General features: G+C 44.0%; 1 protein-coding gene across 1 annotated transcript in view; it reads right to left on the bottom strand.

Moving 5' to 3' along the window:
- The window catches only part of LOC145355894 (transmembrane protein 132C-like), a 928,035-nt gene that overhangs the window by 162,170 nt on the left and 745,684 nt on the right, over window positions 1-20,181 (bottom strand). The window contains exon 5 of the mRNA XM_080208358.1: window positions 4,000-4,143. Within this exon, the coding sequence (XP_080064484.1) occupies window positions 4,000-4,143 (144 nt within the window). The remainder of the gene's footprint in view (window positions 1-3,999; window positions 4,144-20,181) is intronic.

Consider the following 20,181-nt stretch of genomic DNA (forward strand, 5'->3'; position numbering starts at 1 on the left):
TTCCACTTCTAATGCCAATGCCAGGGATCTCAAATCCCAAGGAGCGTACAATAATCCCCGCCACAGGCAAAGAAGACACTTGCAAGCCTGACTGTAACAGTGACTTCACATATCTAAGCTCCACAATCACCAGCAATCTGTCATATGATGCAGAAATCGATACACACATTGCAACAACTGTTATGCCCAAGCTGAGTATTTTCAAGATGTTAAAGGGAACCAGTATGACAGAAAATGGGAGAAATGATTTATACCTAAGGATTGGAGGCATGGTGTACATCTTCAAGGTGATTTTTCTACTCCTTCGGCATCAGCCTTCATTGCCTCCGAGTGAGACTGTCAAATGACAGGTTGTTCTGATACTATCCAAGTTTGTCTCACACCTGAACCTCGCAACCAGTGGACACAATCATCCTGTCACTTTGCATCAGGTTCAAGCCCAAGAACTTGAGATAAAAAGACAGATGCCTGGTCTCTCAGCATAGACAATTACACTGGGCTTTATTCCAGAGGAGTTTCAGAATCAACTACTTCCCTTTAATAATGAGAACAATCCCCTCAGAACCAGCTGCAAAAAAAAAGTTTCATGTGGAGAATAAAAATGAGTTTCAAAGCGAATGTTTTTCCACTTAAGAACACCGTGAGATCGTTAGCAGGCTTTTGGTCACCAGATCACAGTGCCGCATTGTGATTCCTGCCTAATATTGCAGGAAAATCTATTTCTATGTGTTTCTAGACTTTTCTTTCAACAAGGGAAAGGGAGTTTAGCACTGCTGCCTCACAGCGCCAGGGACCCGTGTTCGATTCCCAGCTTGGACCACTCTCTGTGTGGACTTTGCACGTTCTCCCCATGTCTGCATGGGTTTCCTCTGGATGCTCCAGTTTCCTCCCACAGTCTGAAAGACGTGCTGGTTAGGAGCGTTGGCCATGCTAAAAAATGCTCTCTCAGTGTACCCGAACAGGCGCCAGAGGGTGGCAACTTGGGGATTTTCACAATAACTTCATTGCAATGCTAATGTAAGCCTACTTGTGACTAATAAATAAATTTTACTTTTAAAAAGAGTTAATCATTAACATACAAACTTCCTTTTTCTGTTACATCACTGGCAAAAGCTCATTTTCTGAAATTTCCCAACCAAAGGAAATTGATGTTAATTTTCCCATTTTCCTGTACATTGCCAACAAAGGGTTAAAAACTAAATTTCACCAACCCCCCCCCCCCCCAGTGCGAAAGACATTCACTTTGGCTGATTTTTACCAGTCCTTTTGGTAATCTGCTAGGAGATGGCAAGACTTCTAAAATGGTGCAGCAAGGCACCGGGATAAAGAGTGTCCAATATCTTTCAGCCATCGCGCTAATTTGTCAGTCTGGGAATAGCAGATCAGTTGATCACCCACTGAGAGGCCACTCAAACCAATGGCCAATCCCATCCACAAAGCATTTTGTCCACTTTGGGAGAGTTAAAGTTGGGAGATGCCCACTGAAACCTGGCTGCCTCCCAGAGAACTCTGACCTTTAGCAACACCCCATGATCTTTAAAGAGGGAACCTTGAAGCAATGGCTGTCCCTGCAAGAAATGGGTTGCCTGCACTGTGTCCCCCACCTGCCAGGTTCCAGCTGCCCCCAACCCCAGTTACCTCTCTTGTATATTTCAAGATACAATCCTCCTACCATTTGCCTCTGGGATTGGTGGACCCAACTTCACTCTCCAGCTGCCTCCTGGAATGGGATTGCATGTTTCAGGGTAATTTTCATGGAGGCAGGTCTGGGAAGTCAGGAATCCTATAATCCAGACAGTGCAGAAGGAGGCCATGAGCCCATTGAGTCTGCACTGACCACTATCCCACCCAGGCCCTATTCCCATAACCCCAATATTTACCCTGCTAATTCCCCTGACACTATGAGTCAACTTAACATGGCCAATCAACCTAACCCACACATCTTTGGACTGAGGGGTAACTGGGACACCCGGAGGAAACCCACGCAGACATGGGGAGAACATGCAAACTCCACATACAGTTGGGAATCGAATCCGGGACCCTCGTGCTGTGAGGCAACAATGCTACCTACTGTGCCACCATGCTGCCCAAAATCATTCTGACTCTGGCTATCCATCTCAGGAGTCAAAATCTGATCCTTTGTGTTTGGAACCAGAGTTTGGACGGTTACTTTATGCATTAAGGATTAATAGTTTGGGGGAATTAAGTGTGTGTTTAAATATGAATTTTCCAGAAAACCATTTTCAGCCAGTAGCACAAAGCTCATGTTGGTAAGTCATACCGCACTGTAAATAAGTAGTTATGCTGTATGCTAAAGGGCTTTTTATATGGTCTACGATGTATTATTTGATGGTGCGGGGTAAATGGGGAGAGGGGCGGCTTGGTGATCAATTGTCATTTGCAAAACTTTGCACTGAGATACAAACAGTGGTTAAATTAGATACAAGCAAAATACTGTGGATGATGGAATTTGAAACAGAAAATGCTGGAAAAATCACAACAGGTCAGACAGCACCTGGAGACAGAGAACAGAGCCAACGTTTTGAGTCTGGATAACGCTTTATCAGAGCTGATTATGTTAAGTTAGCTGAAGTCCTCTGTTCTTAGAGGAAGCCCTGTGAAATTTCAATCCTTCATGTTTTTACTAAGTTCAGAGGTGGGCCAATAAAGATGAGTTTACTGCTGAATTTAACTGAGTTGTCATTCTATGAACCAAAACCAGTGACCAGCCCTCATGCAGTTAATTTTTCTTAAAGTTGCACTTTCATCCTTCTGGTTTCCAAGTGCCTCTGTGCCAGGGACGTTCCAGGACCGGAGTTATGGGTGAGTGACCAGCTGCCAGGTTTCCTCTAGCTGTCAGAGATGCAGGAGAACAGTTTCGTGGATGCTTCATCCCCTCCTGATAAGCTAGTGTCCTGCCTTTACACAATGCTGACATACGATACCAAGGGTCAGATAAAGGGCTTTCTGCAAAAGGATCTTTTGCAAATCCGTGATCTCCAAATTGTTACAGAGTCATTGAGATTTACAGCATGGAAACAGGCCCTTCGGCCCAATGTCCATGCACCCTTTGTTTTTGAACCACTAAGCTAGTCCCAATTGCCCGCATTTAGCCCATATCTCTCTATACCCATTTTACCCATGTAACTGTCTAAACATTTTAAATTGTACCTGCCTCTACTAAAGTAAAGTAAAAGTAAAATTTATTTATTAGTCACAGGTAGGCTTACATTAACACTGCAATGAAGTTACTGTGAAATTCCCCGAGTCGCCACACTCTAGTGTCTGTTCGGCACCTAACCAGCACGTCTTTCAGACTGTGGGAGGAAAACAGAGCACCTGGAGGAAACCCACGCGGATACGGGGAGAATATGCAAACTCCATACAAACAGTGATCCAAGCCGGAATCGAACCTGTGTCCCTGACACTGTGAGGCAGCAGTGCTAACCACTATGACCTCTGGTAGCTTGTTCCAGACACTCACCGCCCTGTGTGTGGAAAAAATTGCCCCTCTGGACCTGTCTGTATCTCTCCCTCTCACCTTAAACCTACGCCCTCTAGTTTCAGACTCCCCGACCTCTGTCCTAATTCTAATGGGCACCACTTGGCCATCTTCAAACCAGCAGATCTCAGGATGTTCATTAAATAGCTACATGCCAGACTACATAACATGCTGAACAGGAAACCTCGAACACACTGCCAGTAATGGTATTGAGTTTAAAACATGTCAAAATGATTTGCGATATTCAAAAAGAAAAGATTGAAAATGCCTTCAAAGCTATGTAATGCACGCCTGACTGCTGAAATACACACCAAAGATTTCCTGTCACTTGAAATTAGGACACAAGGAAAGACATCTCATTCTGATTCTTCCCCAACTCAATGATTAATTGTATTTACATCAAGAGCACACAGAAGGGGACAGAGGTGCAGACTGCATTCTGCACAGTTATATTATCAGGGCTGAACAGGAGAATCATGGGAGTTCCTTCACCCTACCTTCAATACGTTTTGATCTGATGATTTACATGCCACAAACTCAGACACATCCGTCACCGTGCTGTCCTCTTCCACCACAACGACTTTCACAGGAACTGCCACCGTTTTGCCAGTCAGAATTGCAGTGTTGAGGATTTCAGTGTTCTGCAAATAAGAGTTAATACCGTTAGGGACACGTGGAGCCTTGTGTTATCATTTCAATAACAACTGTTGATATACTGAACTGAGAAGTCAAATATTGACTTATTAGGCAGCATTAGTGTGTGTTTGGAGAACCCTTTTCTACTCTCAACACAGAAAGGGGGATGCTAACAGCACACTCCACACTGCTGTTATTGTAATGGCGTGCACTGCATAAATGGGTCACCCAATTCCACATGTAAGCAGTGCTATAAGGATACACTTCTATAAAGTGGCTGCTGCTCTGAGCACATGCTAAATGTATCTTCTCAAATGTATCTTATCAAGCATGCTGTACTTCCTTTTCTGTTTTCAGGAGAAGGCTGCATGCAACCTTTACCAACACAAAAAGAGAATATTAGGTCCTGGAAGACAATGAGCAAGCTTGCAGGATAGGAAGCTTGGGAAGTAGAGACATGCTCTAAGGTTAAGGTTAGTATCATCCTATGCTTTTCATTCTGTGCCTTCTCTCCACTCAACTGAGGACCCTGTCTACATATTCATCAAAGATCTCACCCAATATTGCTAGATAGATTATCCAGGGGGACGGGGGGATTCTCTGGTCTCCCAGACACGTGTTTCTCAGTGGCAGGAAGTGGCGCACTGTTTGCTGCCAGTGGGATTCTCCGGTCCTCGCTGCTCTCAGTGGGATTGCTCATTATTGTTACTCTATGGCTGGGAACCTGCAGGAGGAGGTGCACTGCCAAGCGAGACCAAAGAATCCCACTGATGTGAATGGCATGAGAGTCTGCCCCCTCTTTGTCTTAATCACTTTGCTGTTTATAGGAGCTTGTTATGCACAAACTGAGCTGTGTTTCCGAGACTACAGCAACGACTGCACCTCAAAAGCACTTGAGTGACTGCAAAGTACTTTGCGACATCTTGAGGCCGTAAAAGGTGGCATGTAAATACAACTCTTTTGATTCCTCTCTTGAACAGCCCTGGCTCGGCGTAAGACACTGCAATATCTTGCCAAGTGAGACTCTATTCCAAGCATGTTATTGCTGACATGTTAAAGAGTGCACCTCCATTCCCTCCAGAAATCCAAGTGCTGAGCTAAGTGACCACTCGCATTCAATCAGTTCACACCTTCAAGCATCGCCCTGTCTCACTGTAAAGAGCAGTAGCAAAAACTTCCTCGACTCTGGGGAAGGGCCACAGTTGCAGCAAGGAACATGGAGCAGCCAACAGCATGCAGAGAAGGAGTGGGTACGGATGGACTCAGAGGTATCCTGCCGATTGACAACTAATTCATGGAGCTGCTGGAATCTCGCATCTTCTAACCCTCTCCAGCAATTAGCAGTTTGCAAGCTGAGTATCAGCAAGTGTGTGCAAACAGCTGCACAGTTTGAGGGGCGGCACGATGGTTACCAGTGCTGCTTCACAGTGCCAGGGACCTGGGTTCGATTCACGGCTTGGGTCACTGTGGGGAGTCTGCGTGTTCTCCCCGTGTCTGCATGGGTTTCCTTCGGGTGCTCCGGTTTCCTCTCAGTTGAAAGATGTGCAGGCTAGATGGACTGACCATGTTAAATTGCCCCTTAGTATCAGGGGAACTAGCAAGGGTAAATGTATGGGGATAGAGCATGGGTGGGATTGTGGTCAGTGCAGATTCGATGGGCATCCTTCTGCCCTGTAGGATTCGATGATTCTATAACTTGTCCAGGAATTTGGAATCCACACCAGTGCAATACTGCTTGTGCAAGGTGCGCATCACCACAGAAAATATGTCAGTGCCAGGTCGCTTTGCAATAGAAGCTTCTTGAACAACGTCCTCAGCCCAGCCATTGCTGCATCAATGAGTGGCGTGACCAGCTTTCAATACGAGGCAAAGGCAAAATACTGTGGGTGCTGGAACCTGAAACACAAACAGAAAATGCTGAAGAACTCAGCAGGTCTGACAGCATCTGTGCAGCGAGTATAGAGCCAGTGTTTCGAGTCAGGACAGCTCTGACAAAGGATCATCCTGACTCAGAACATTGCCTCTATTCTCTCCCCACAGATGCCGTTAGACCTGCTGAGTTTCTCCAACATTTTCTGCTTTAGTTCAATATGAAGCAGACTGCCTAGTCTGGATTCACCACCTTGGGAAATAAGGTTATGCAAGGGTTCAACAACCTTATTATGGCCACCAGTCAACTTCCGGATAGACTGTTCTCCATGGGAATACATTGCAGACACATCTGGGAGGAGCTGTGCCAGATGAAAGGAAGCATCTCTATCACATCTGTATCATCCACATTTTTGCTCAAATAACTATTAAGGTTCCAAACAGCACAGGCAGCTTTGGAAAAGGAAGCGGTGGAATGTGATTGAAAGTGATCCCAGATTCCACAGATTATGTAAAATGGTTATATTCACTTTCTTTCAAAACTGTTCACTGAGTGCGATGAAAATACAGTTACTCACTAAATCACTTGCATCATCCTATAATGAAATGAAAGATCTATTTAAAACAAGGTTAGCTAGTAAGGCAACCCAATAAGTCGCTATCCAAAAGTACATAGCTTTCAAGTTATATTAAGATCCCTTTTCTCTACACACACAGATCATGCTGTGGTTATGGTAACAGGCTGGCAAGGCAGCGGTTAGGGACGAAATGGAGCAGCAGGTGTAGTGCAACTGTGCAAAGCTGGTGGTATGATCATGGCAATACAGCAAAATGGTGAAGTGCAGTAAAATAGGTGAGAAAATGCACAGAAGGCTCAGGCCTCCGGATGATAGAAAAGCAATAGACTATTTCAATAGAAAGAGATTGCTGAACTCAATGATAGAGGGATCTGGGTGCCCTGGTGCATGGATCACATGAAGTTAGTATGCAGGTGTTAGGAATTAAAATCTGGTGAAACTAATATGAGCTTATTGTGTTTATGAAAGGGATTAATGAAACCAATGTGAATTTATCAAAAGGGATTTACACCATTTTACCTTCACTACACAACAAGCTCACATCATTAACTTCTTGAATACCTCCAGTGCAGAAGTGGCCATTCAGCCCATCGAGTCTGCACTGATATTCTGACAGAGTATCTTACTCAGACTCTTTTCCCTGTCCTATCCCTGTAACCCTACACACGTTTAATCCCTCTAACCTACACCCCCAGCCCCCACACCCTCAAGCGCCCCCCCCCCCAAACCCCTTCATCCCCCACCCCCCTGCACCCTCCTCACCCACCAACCCTCAAGCTCCCCCCAAACCTACCCCGCCATTGAGAGACACATTGGGATCCACTTCCATTAGGTACCAGCAACCCTCTGACCCACCTCATCCTATTGTCTGTTTTCCTATGACCTTGGACTAAGGGAGTTCACAGGCTGTTCAAACACAAGTCAGCTGCTCCTATTCTCATCCTGACTTACGGATCGTCATTGGGAGTGGAAAGCCTGCTCTTTCATAGGTAGGCTAAGGTCAACAGTATGCCCTCGGCATTGTTAATTAGAACAGCTGAGACACAAGACTTCCTCAATCTGCACAGTGTATGTTAAATCCATTTAGCATCAAATCATTAAGCTCCTGTGTATAATATACAGGCAGTATCTTATTGTGCTTTCCTCCCTCCGTGGAAATCTCTAGAAGGGAGGTTACGGCAATCCACATTGAAGTGCCTCTACGAATCATTACAACATAATAGTGTGCAATAATACTGCCTGTGTTGGTTTTCAGTGTGAATCAGGAAGGGAGGTCCCACTAAGTGCTTATACGTTGTATGCAAGTGTATTCAAAAGTTAGGGCACATAATAATCATTTTCTTATTCAACGTTACGGTGAATTGTCGCACTGTGCTTTGACCTTTCAGAGCTCATTTGCTCAGCTGCAACCTGCAGCCTCTGCTGTTGTAACCACATCTCGCTAATGAAGGGGAAAAAAATGAGATTCTTTCATTTTCTCACTAATTTGTTTTATTTGGTAGCTCATTAACAGCTCCAGCACTTCACCCTGGAGAGTCAACAACAATATTGTTGCTAGAAATACAATTAAATTAAAAGTGAACATGAAGGCAAGTGTAATCAATGACATTAATGCAAAAAAGCACTCAGAGTCTTGTAAAGATAAGAGCAGTGCTTCCAAAGCTGACACCCTTCCAGGTGGAAATACACATTGGATCATCAGGGTTACAGCACTCTCGCAAGATGTTCAACTTGAACTCCTGTGTAACAAGACATTGGATCATTGAATAAATCCATTCAAGCTATTGATGTTTTTTTTTCCAATCTATTACTATAATTACACCAAAAGAAAGAGCTCGCATTTATATTGTGCCTTTCACGGTGTCGAGACATACCAAAGCCAATAAAATGCCCTTGAAGCACTCTCTCATACAGAGAAATGCAGCAACTAATCTAAGCACAGCAGGATCCCATAAACAAAAATGAGATAAATGACGAATTAATAGATTTCTGGAATGTTGGCTGAGGGATGGATGTTGGCCACACACTGAGTGCTCTACTGCTCTCCTTCAGAGGGATCTTTTACACACACAGGGTGGCTGGGGCTTCAATTTAAACTCTCATTCACAAGAGCACACAGTGCTGCACCTAAGGGTCAGCCGAGATTATTTGGCCTTGAACCCAAAACCTTCTGACTCAGCAGCACGAGTGCTTAAATCAAAGCTGACAGCTTACATCTACGTTGTGCCACAACTTTGTCAGCGCTGAGAAAGGGCCACCCTGACTCAAAAAAGGATAAAAGCTTTGACAAAACGTCAGCTCTTTTCTCTCCTTACAGATGCTGTCAGACCTGCTGAGATTTTCCAGCATTTCCTCTTTTGGATCCTGACTCGAAACATTGGCTCCATTCTCTCTCCACGGATGCTGTCAGGCCTGCTGAGATTTTCCAGCATTTTCTGTTCCTGTTTCTAACTGTTTGGTTATAATAATAGCTTGAAGACTTAGCTGATTAGAATATGCCGTATGTATAAATTTGAATAATGCTCAATAAAGGCACTCAAGGATTAGGGGGAAAAGGCAGGAGAATGGGTATGAGAATCATATCAGTAATGATTGAATGACTCGATGGGCCAAATGGCCTAATTTTTTGCTTGTATATCTTATGGTCTTATGCCACAGAGGGCTGTGGAAGCCACGTCATTGAGTGCTTTAAAACACTCACAACACACGTGGTTCATGTTTTTCAGTGCAAGTTTTGTCCTATTGCTCATTCACCTGGTTCTTCCAGGCCTATGCATTGATGTGGGCAATTTCAAGCCACCATGAAATATAAGAGGAGGGTTAAATAACTCAGTGTGTGAAACCCAACCCAACGTCATTGTGCCTTTCCATTTTAACCATGGCGGGTTTGGTTGCATCTATGTACCACCACTGAAACAGGGAGGACCCGTGATTATCATCGTTCAACGAGGCTCATTCCTCAGATTTCAACAGCCATTTAAATTTAACACTGGTTAGCGGGATTACCCAGGGATTGGGAAACCTAACATTCATGGGAGGAAGGATCTGGCAGTGCAGAGGTATTTGCTGTGGTTTCGGTGGGTTAGGGAGAGCAGAGGTGTTTCTCTCTGCCTCCTCACACCCAGGAGTAGTAAGAATTAAGCAACATAAAAATGAAACTGATGAAAGTTTCGGTGTTAATTGTTGTGAAGCAGTCTCCAAATGGATTTTGGAAGTCGATTGTTCCCAACACAAATGAGGATGAGCAGCAGCAACTGCAGTTCAGCAATTCCATCCTGGCCCTTAGATTAGAAGATTGTGGTGTTCAACACTACTCCAGAAACTTAGATACACAACCCAAACTGACACTTCAGTGAAATACTGAGGGAATTTTGCATCTTTTGGATAGAGCATGAACCAAAGCGCTCAGGTGAGTAGGGGGCATAACTATAAGGTTCATGGTGGGAGATATAGGAGGGATGTCCGAGGTAGGTTCTTTACTCAGAAAGTGGTTGGGGGTGTGGAATGCACTGCCTGCTGTGATAGTGGGGTCGGACACTTTAGGAACTTTCAAGTGGTTATTGGATAGGCACATGGAGCGCTCCAGAAGGATAGGGAGTGGGGTAGCTTGATCTTGGGTTCGGACATAGTTGGGCACAATATCGAAGACTGAAGGGCCCGTACTGAGCTGTACTGTTCTATGTGATTGTCAGTGTGACTTGTCCCAGTATCCTGGCCAATACCTTTAACTAACATCACTACAAATGTTCAGGTCATTTATTTCATCGTTGTCTGCAAATTAGCTGCTGCCTTTCTCTACTTTACATCAGCTTATAAAATGCCTCAATGTGGTAAAGCACGCTGGGATATCTTCAAGTTGTGGAAGTCAATGTAAACGCAAGTCCGTGTTTTGAAAGATCTATTATTGACAAACAAGATTCACATTGCAACTCGAAGTTGTTTTATTTCTGGGCAATGCAGCAGAATTTTTGCTCTACATTTCATCAATGGTGTGTTCCTTATAGAGGACTATGCCATGTAATGAAATCTCCAATTGACACTCCAGTCTCTTCACTACTCCCTATCTGGACCTTGAAGATTGTAGGACAGTGGTTTCAAACTTTTCTTCCAGTGACCCACTTTTACAAAATGGCTGCCCCTCATGGCCCACTGACCAGGCAAGCTGCAGAACTGCTGCTACAGTCACAATCTAGACAGGGTTTACTGTACATTTAAAAATGCACCTTCTCCTCTTTTACTTTCATAAAGTGCATGTAACTACAAGTGTATCAGGCAATAATACTAAGCTTTTCCTCTTCCTGCTGGCTAGGTCATCCTCTGACTCGAGAGATCCTCATCATCATACCACCTTCTACAAAATGCACACTATAAACAGAACATCCTGTGATGTTTTGAACAGGATCACAAAACATCCTGCCACGTAGAATCATAGAATCCCTATAGTACAGAAGGAGGCCATTTGGCCCATCAAGTCTGTACTGACCACAATCCGACCCAGGCCCAACTCTCGTTACACCACACATTTACCCTGCTAATCCCCTTGACACTGAGGGAGAATTTAGCATGGCCAATCAACTTAACCTGCACCCGGAGCACCCCGAGGAAACCCACACAGACACAGGGAGAATGTGCAAATGCCACACAGACAGTGACCCAAGGCTGGAATTGAACCCGGGTCCCTGGCACTGTGAGGTAGCAGTGCTAACCATGCTGCCTATGTAATGAACAGGATCATAGAACATCCCACATTTCTTTTTAAACAGAGTACCCGGTGACCCATTTTCAACATCCCACAACCCACGCACAGTTTGAGACTCTTGCTTTGAAAAGCCTGGTGTCAATATTCTCCCACCTCAATCTTTGGCTGGGATTTTCTGGCCCTCCCCCTGGCAGGTTCTTTCGTGGCAGTGATGGTCCGCCATTGGCTGGCAGCAGGATCTTCCAGTCCAACCACTGTCAATGGTGTCACCTGCTGTTTATACCGCCAACTGCCGGGGGACGCGTAACAGGAAGTCACCGACAGCGGGACCGGAGGACCACCCTCCCATCACCCCCCCACCCCCATCCCCGGGTGGAAATGGCCGGAAAATCCCTCCCTTTCTCACATATGAAATACATACACAGACTGAAGCGTCACAGTGTTGTGTGGCAAAGCAGTGTGTTGTGTTAGAATGTAATCGATGACAACTTTGCATTGAATGTAATGTGACCAATGGGAACAAGGTGTAAGGGTCAGCTGACCAGTAAAACATGGAACCAGTTACAGAGTGATGTAATAGTCAGCTGACTCACTATAAATAAGGAACTATGTAGAATTGTGGAAAGCCTGGAGTGGCCCAAGGCAAAGCCCCAAGTTTGGAGTAATAATGTTTCTTTATTAAACCCTTTCTTTGATTTATAAGTTGGAGTAAGTTTTGTTGTATTTTTACTAGCTGCATTTTGAAGAGTTCTTTCTGAAGAAACATGTAGAAATGCCAAACACGAACGTGCTGATCCTGAGGGCAGAGGCTAAATCTCTAAAGGTGGCAACCTTCAAAGGCACTTAATGCCTTTGTAATAAATTACATGTCTGTTATTTTAACAAAGGCATTAGCCTATATGAAATAAATGGGTTAATGCCTTTATTAAATAGCAGAAAAAGGTATTGTCATGCCAACATAATATGCTTTTGAACATGGATATCACACTGCAATTTCTAGGCTGATAAAGTTTAACAACCCTCCTGGCTTTCATTTAACAGGAATGTTCAAACCACCATTTAAAAATACCAGCTTTTAAAAAAGAAAGTAGTCAAAGGTGTCAAGACAATTTTGCAATGAAAAGCCTGAACCCCTATTGGCTTTTTAATTATTCAAGAAAGAATTACTACAGGTATCGCATTAGGTGCAGTGGATGAGCTAAGATGACTTATTCAGTTACATGCTATTAACATCTTGACTGAATCCCACATTAATTATTTTGCGGCAGAGGTGCTTGAGGTTCTGTAGCAGTGGTTATACCTCAATGATTTTTTTGCAAATCCTTCACTTCAAACATGCGATTAATCGAATCCACAAGATAAAACCAGACAAGTCCATCCTGAGGAGCTAACTTCCTCATGTTAATGTTGATGTACAACAATGAATCAAGTGGAGTTCAGGATTCTTATGATCAATATTCCTAAAAATGTTGATCAGCTCTGAATCATTGATGGCTCTCTTCTGCACGTTAGGGTTCTCAGATTTTACCCTGAGGAATGTGATTGACACATGCAGAAAAGATTTACTCGAATGCTAAAGGGAGTTATAAGGAGATGCTGGACAGACTGGGACATTTCTCCCTAGGTGATGTGGTGATCTTATGGAGGTCTATAAAATCATGAGGGGCATAGATCAGCTAAATAATCAAGATCTTTTCCCAAAGGTAGGGGAGTCTAAAACTAGAGGGCATAGGTTTAAGATGAGAAGGGAGAGGTACAAAAGGGTCCGGGGCAAATTTTTCACCCAAAGGATGTGAGTGTCTGGGACAAGCTGCTGGCGGTAGTAGTAGAGGTGGGTACAATTTTGTCTTTTAGAAAGTGTTTAGACAGTTAAATGTGTAAGATGGGTATAGAGGGATTTGGGCCAAACACGAGCAATTGGGATGAGTTAAGTGGTTTAAAAAAAAGCAACAGCATGGACACCTGTATCCATGCTGTAAACCTCTATGTCTCTATGACATTGCATAAGTATGGCAGAAAATTACATAAATTCTCAATTTCCACAGAACTTCTTTGTTGAATAGGATTTTGGTAAAATGGTGACCAAACTCAGATGTGGACATGACAGTTGTATTAATCTGCCCTTATTTTACAGAAAAGGTTCATTTTAATTATTTCTATTGTTGTTTTATATTAAAAATGAGAGGCTGACATGTCCTCCAAGTCACACTCAGGGGTGCAATTCTCACATGCCCCTCCTGGCTGATGGTAAATGGTGGGCAGGGGGACCAAAAACTGGTTTTACACCGGCATGAATTTACAGCAGGATCTACTGCTGGTGCCCACTATGGCAGATTGAAAACTCATTTGCATCCCACTAATGGCATACAGATGAAGACTGAACCACCCATTCCAGATTGTTGGGCACTAGCGGGCAAACATGCCAGCGCCAAGCCCACTGGGAACAACATGGTGTGCCGAATCTGGGATTCACCTGAGCAATGCCGGGGGCTGCCTCTGGAGTGCAGAATGGAGGCAGACTGCGGCCCCAGGCCCCGGAGCACCTCAGCCATGGGTGAAGGGAGCATCTACAGGTGGACCTTCCAGATTCAGTGACCTGAGGGATTGGTCTACCTTCCAACCTTGGAAAGTTTCTGGAGATCCATCTTCTTTCTACAATTGTGGATTGTGGAAACGTGGGGCGCCTTTTCAGTAATAGCACTTGGATTGGACAGCGGGCTACATGCCATCCGGTCTGCCATGCCATGGAATATACTGGAAAACATCTGGTTGCATAATTCGGGCGGTCAGGGCTAGAAGATTGGGTACGTTTTCCTGTAAGCCTCCACAGCGGAAAACACTCCATGTTGCCTCCCTAATCACAATGTGGAGATGCCGGCGTTGGACAGGGGTAAACATAGTAAGAAGTCTGACAACACGAGTTCAAGTCCAACCGATTTATTTGATAGTAAACTCGCAAGCTTTCGGGGTTTGCCCCTTCGTCAGGCAAATGGAGAGTTCTGGCCTGAGGCCATATGCTCTGTCTGAGGCCAGAACTCTCCATTCGCCTGACGAAGGGGCAAACCCTGAAAGCTTGCGAGTTTACTATCAAATATATCAGTTGGACTTAAACCTGGAGTTGTCAGACTTCTTACTGTGTGTGCCCTCCCTAATCACCAGACGGTCAGGTACCACTTACTACATCAACACTGTCAGGTTGGGGAATACCAAACAACAATGTATTGGAACGGGTAAAAATACCAATGAAGAATAAGGATAAATATGGACTTAAGAACCCAGCCAAATCTGAATGATGAATCAGGAGAAGAAAGCACTGAAAGAAAGGACAAGGCAAATTATTCAATTCACTTATTGAAAATTGTCTCTCCACAGTTTCCTCCAGCAGGCTACAGGCTTAAAATAAGTCTTCCAGCATAATGAAAGCATTTTAAATGATATGATAATGTCTTTGAGTACCTTTCCTGATGTTTCAACATAGAGAGCTCAGTCCCTCTCCAAATGCTCAATATTAATTCAATACGTTTCCCCAAAGACTCATTCTTCCAGCACTGCCTATAACATCCAGAATGAAACAGACCGACGATACACAACTTGCTGGCTTTCTCCAGATGCATCAATGTTATTTTTCCCAGGGACTCTGGAATATTTTCTATTAAAAAGCAGTGTTACCATTTATTGATTTTCACTGTTTTGCAAATTACTTCAAAAGAAGCTGAATCCTGGTCTATAGAAGCGTGGGTGGCACCACAGTGTTTAGCACTGCTGCCTCACAGCGCTATGGATTTGGGTTCAATTCCCGGCTTGGGTGACTGTCTGTGTGGAGTGTGCACGTCTGTACGTTCTCCCTGTGTCTAGGTGCTCCAGTTTCTTCCCACAATTGAACATGCTGGTTATGAGCATCGACCATGCTGAATTCTCCCTCGGTGTAGCCAAATAGGCGCCGGAATGTGGCAACTAGGGGGTTTTCACAGTAACTTCATTGCAGTGTTAACGAAAGCCTACTTGTGACACTACTAAATAAATAAACTAAGCTTTTTGCAAGTGAAGCTTGACTTTAACATCAAAAAGAAAGCCAAGAACTGAGAATAAAAAGAGTAATTACAATCAATCACAATCCCGTGCATTTACATGTAGCATTCCTCAACTGTATGTTATCTCAGAGCACTTTGTAGCAAGGAGGAAACTAATACAACACAGAAGGGAAAAAGGAAACATTAGATAGGGATATCAGTGGTATGGTTGAAGACTGGAGTTTTGAGAAACAGGGAGGGCACAGGGAAGAGTGGAGAATTCCAGAGAGCAGGAGCCAAGTAGCTAAGCAACACCAACAGTAGAGCAGGGGGAATGAGGGGTGAAGAGAAATTTTGGCACAGTTTTGGAAAAGTCAGAGCATATAGCTCGGGATGAAAGGCAAAAGGAGTTAGGCTTGTCTGAGACAACAGGGAGATCATAAAACAACAATTTCAATGACACAAGCATTTGTTCATGTTTGCAACATAACTTTATGGATTCGAGCACCGGAGATGTCAAGATCACACTGATTCCACTAATAAATCCTCTACATTTGTTTCAGGATTTGCAGGGCAAAGGAAATAAAAGGCTGAACAGCCATTTCAGTCCTGCATTCTGAACACGTTAGGATCATGTAACTCAATATTCTTGTGCCCGAGGCAGCCTGAGTTAACTGCAGAAAACGTTGGCTTTTTAAATCAAAGGCATGCCACAAATATAACCGAGTAAAGTTTTCAATGTGCTGCCAGCACTGTTATCACTGAGAAATGGGGTTTCTCTGATGACTTAGTCAGTTCAGGCAGAGTGACACATAGACACACATGCCAGAAGGCCCCAGCTTCAGTTGCTGCTCTGCACTTCATTCAGCTGGAGTAGCAGCTGCACTGATAGAAATGACCACAAAGTTTTGATTTGATTCGATTTATTACCGTCACGTGTATTGGGATACAGTGAAAAGTGTTGTTTCTTGTGCACTTTACAGACAAAGCATACCATTCACAGCGAAGGGAAGGAGAGAGTGCAGAATGTAGTGTTACAGTCATAGCTTGGGTGTAGAGAAAGATCAACTTAATGCAAGGTAAGTCCGTTGAAAAGTCTAACAGCAGCAGGGAAGAAGCTGTTCTTGAGTCAGTTGGTACACGAACTCAGACTTTTGTATCTTCTTCCCGACGGAAGAAGGTGAAAGAGAGAATATGCATGGGATCCTTAATTATGCTGGCTGCTTTGCCAATGTAGTGGGAAGTGTAGACAGAGTCAATGGATGGGAGCTAGTTTGCATGATGGATTGGGTTACATTCACGACTTTCTGTAGTTCCTTGCGGTCAGAGCAGGAGCCATACCAAGCTGTGATACAATCAGAAAAACTGTTTTCCATGGTGCATCTGTAAAAGTTGGTGAGGATCGTAACGGACATGCCAAGGGCTTTCTTAACTATGGGAAATTGAAGAAATCAGTAATGCCTATTCCAGATGATATGTCAGCGTACAGCAAACTGCTAATTTGTGACATTTTTCCCCAATTACAGCTTACCCACAGGCACATGCAGATTTTTATCGACACAAAGAATGGCCACTAACCTCAACACTTCTCTCAATCACTCCACTTGCACTAAAATCATATTGACAATACTTTGCACAGAAATTTCCTCTGACTATATTTTTTATTTATTCATGGGATGTGGGCATTGCTGGGCCAGCATTTGGTGCCCATCCCTGAGGGCATTTAGGAGTCAACCACATTGCTGCGGGTCTGGAGTCACACCAGGTAAAGATGGCAGATTTCCTTCCCTAAAGCACATGAGTGCACCAGATGGGTTTTTCCAACAATGGTTTCATGGTCATCATAAGACTTTGAATTCCATTTTTTTTACTGAATTCAAAATTTCACCATCTACCATGGTGGGACTCGAACCTGCGTCCCTAGAGCATTACCCTGGGTCTCGGGATTACTAACCCAGCAGCAATACCACTACGCCACTGCCTCCCTTTAAAACACTGGGAATACAAAAGGCATTTTCTTCAGTCTCGATCGACCCTATCAATTGAAAGGCTGAACCAACCATGATGTCAGGTTTGACTTCAAGGTAAGCTTCTGACTGCATCGCTGATTCATCACTAAACCTCAACAATATTGCCGAATTCCATTCATCTTCATCAAAGAATCGGAAAATCATAAAATCCCTACAGTGCAGAAGACAACCATTTGATCCTTCGAGTGTGCACCAACTCTCCAAAACAGGATCTTATCCAGGTCCAACCCCTGTCCTATCACCAACATACTTATCCCACTAATCCCCCCTAACCTACACCTTTTGGGACACTCAGGGACAATTTGCCATGGCCCATCCACCTAACCTACACATATTTGGGAAGTGATCGGAGCACGTTGAGGAAATCTACACAGACATGGGGAGAATGTGCAAACTCCACACAGACAGTCAACCAAAGCTCAAATCAAGCCTGGGCCATGGTGCTGTGAGGCATCAGTGCTAATCACTGTGCCACCTTGTCTTCTGTTGAAATCCTTATCCACCGCCTTTGCTACCTCTATACACATGACCCAATTCCAGTCCACTCCTGGCTGACCTCCAATCTTCCAATGCTCCATAAATTTATCATCCAAAACCTTGCTGCCTGTAACCCGGCACACATCAAAACCCATTCACCCATCACCCCTATGCTCCCTGACCTACACTGGCCACTGGTTAAGCAACATTTTGACTTTAAAACTCTCATCCTTCCTAAATACCTCTATGGACTCAGCCCTCTCTATCTTTGTAAACATCTCCAGACACACATTGCTCCCTGATATTTGCACTCCTCCAATTCTGGCCTCTTGAGTATTTGCAATTTTAACTGCTCCACTGCTGGTGGTTGTGCCTTCAGCAGTCAAAGCTCTAAGCTCTCTAACTCTCTGCTTTTCTTCTTTAAGGCACTCCTCGACATCTAATTCGAGGTCATCTTCCCTAATACCAGTGCCAGATCTTATTGTATAACATTACAGTGCAGCACATTTGAGATGGAAGCACCAAGATAAAAACCAAATACTGTGGATACTGGAATTTGAAACAGAAGCAGAAAATGCTGGAAAATCTCCGCAGGTTCGACAGCATCTGTGGAGAGAGAATAGTGCCAACGTTTTGAGTCTGGATGACCCTTCGTTAGTTGGCTCTAACGAAAGTTGGCTATATTCTGTCTTCACAGATGCTGTCAGACCTACTGAGATTTTCCAGCATTTTCTGATTCTGTCATTTTTGAGATGGCTTCTCTACATTAGAGACACTGTGTAAATAAGTTATTTTTGCCATTTAAGGATATTAACAGCCAGCTGTAATTTCTATTCCAACAATCATTATTGCCACAGTCTAATTAATGAATGTTCTCTAACTATTTGTCAGTGAGAGAGACAGCGCATTCTATCCACATGTAATGTGTCGAAGGCTTCTAGCTAATAACAGTGGGTAACTTCAGGCCTCGCTGGATCAATCTTCCTGTGTAATGTAGATTCTTTAATATTATTCTCATTTAATTAGTGACACTTAAAAGGATTTACATTTGATACAAGCATTCAATCATATCATTAACGGAATAATCCTTTCAAATGAGCGTGTCAGCCCTTGTACTTGTATTTTTAATTAAATGTAATTTAAATACACCTCAGCCTGTTTTAGGAATATTAACCACTGAATTTGGGACTTATTAACTTATGGATGAATGCTGGACTGTAATTTTTAGTTACATTACCTTGCCCCCTCCTCATCTCTAATCTCCTTCAGTTCCACAAATCTCTGAGATATCTGTGCTCCTCTAACTCTGGCCTTTTGCACTCCCAGTTTGATTTCCTCCTCCTTGGGAGACTGCGCCATCATTTGCCTGGGCCCCAAGCTCTGTGGCAGCACGGTGGAACAGTGGTTAGCAGTGCTGCCTCACAGCACCAGAGACCCAGGTTCAATTCCGGCCTCGGGTCACTGTCTGTGTGGAGTTTACACATTCTCCCTGTCTATTTCCTCAGGTTACTCTGGTTTCCTCCCACAGTCCAAAGATGTGCAAGTTAGGTTGATTGCCCATGCTCAATTGACACTTAGTGTCAGGGGGATTGGCAGGGTGAATATGTAAGGTTACAGGGATAGAGCTGGGTGGGATTGTGGTTGGTGCAGGCTCGATGGGCCAAATGGCCTCCTTCTGCACTGTAGGGATTCTATGAAACTTGCTCCCCACGCTTCCCTATCTGTGGACCTCACTTTCCTCCTTTAAGACACTCCTCAAAACTTACCATTTTGCCCAAGATTTTTGATCATCTGACCTAATGGTCCGAACCCTATTGCCTCACCTGCTCTGGAATTGGCACAGGCGAAGGTCCCACAATGGAAATCTCTGCTGGCTTCGAGCAGGATCTTACTGTTTTGATTGAGCAAAGCTGTAAAATCCTCCCCTATATGTCTTCTGTGGCTCAGTGCCTTACTTGGTTTGAGGAAGTTCTTGTGAAGCATCTTATTAGGTTAAGGGTGCTATATAAATGTAAGTTCTTGTTGTTGTAGTTAATTTGATCCGGGGCTGCTGTGGCATGCGTTAGGTTGAACAATATCTGCTTTGCCTGTAGATGCTCCATTGCAATTGCTTCAATCAGAAGCCACCCACTGACACTGTGTGGAGGAGTGAAAAGCTTGAGGGAATGTGGCTGCCACAGAATGAATGAATTACTGCAACTCCCTGCGTACCTAGCACCGACATTCCTGATTGCTTTCCGGTGAATATTGAGGGAATGGAAATTCTTGTGATTGGTGAAGAGTCCTTGTTGACCTGAGTGTACCGAGCATGCAGTCAATGACTCCCTGTATGTGCGCAAACCCAGCCACTGCCACAGAAACAACAGTCCCATGCATCTGA

This window comes from Carcharhinus amblyrhynchos, chromosome 20, assembly GCF_965287045.1.
Source record: "Carcharhinus amblyrhynchos chromosome 20, sCarAmb.v2.hapA, whole genome shotgun sequence".
NCBI classification, from domain to species: domain Eukaryota; kingdom Metazoa; phylum Chordata; class Chondrichthyes; order Carcharhiniformes; family Carcharhinidae; genus Carcharhinus; species Carcharhinus amblyrhynchos.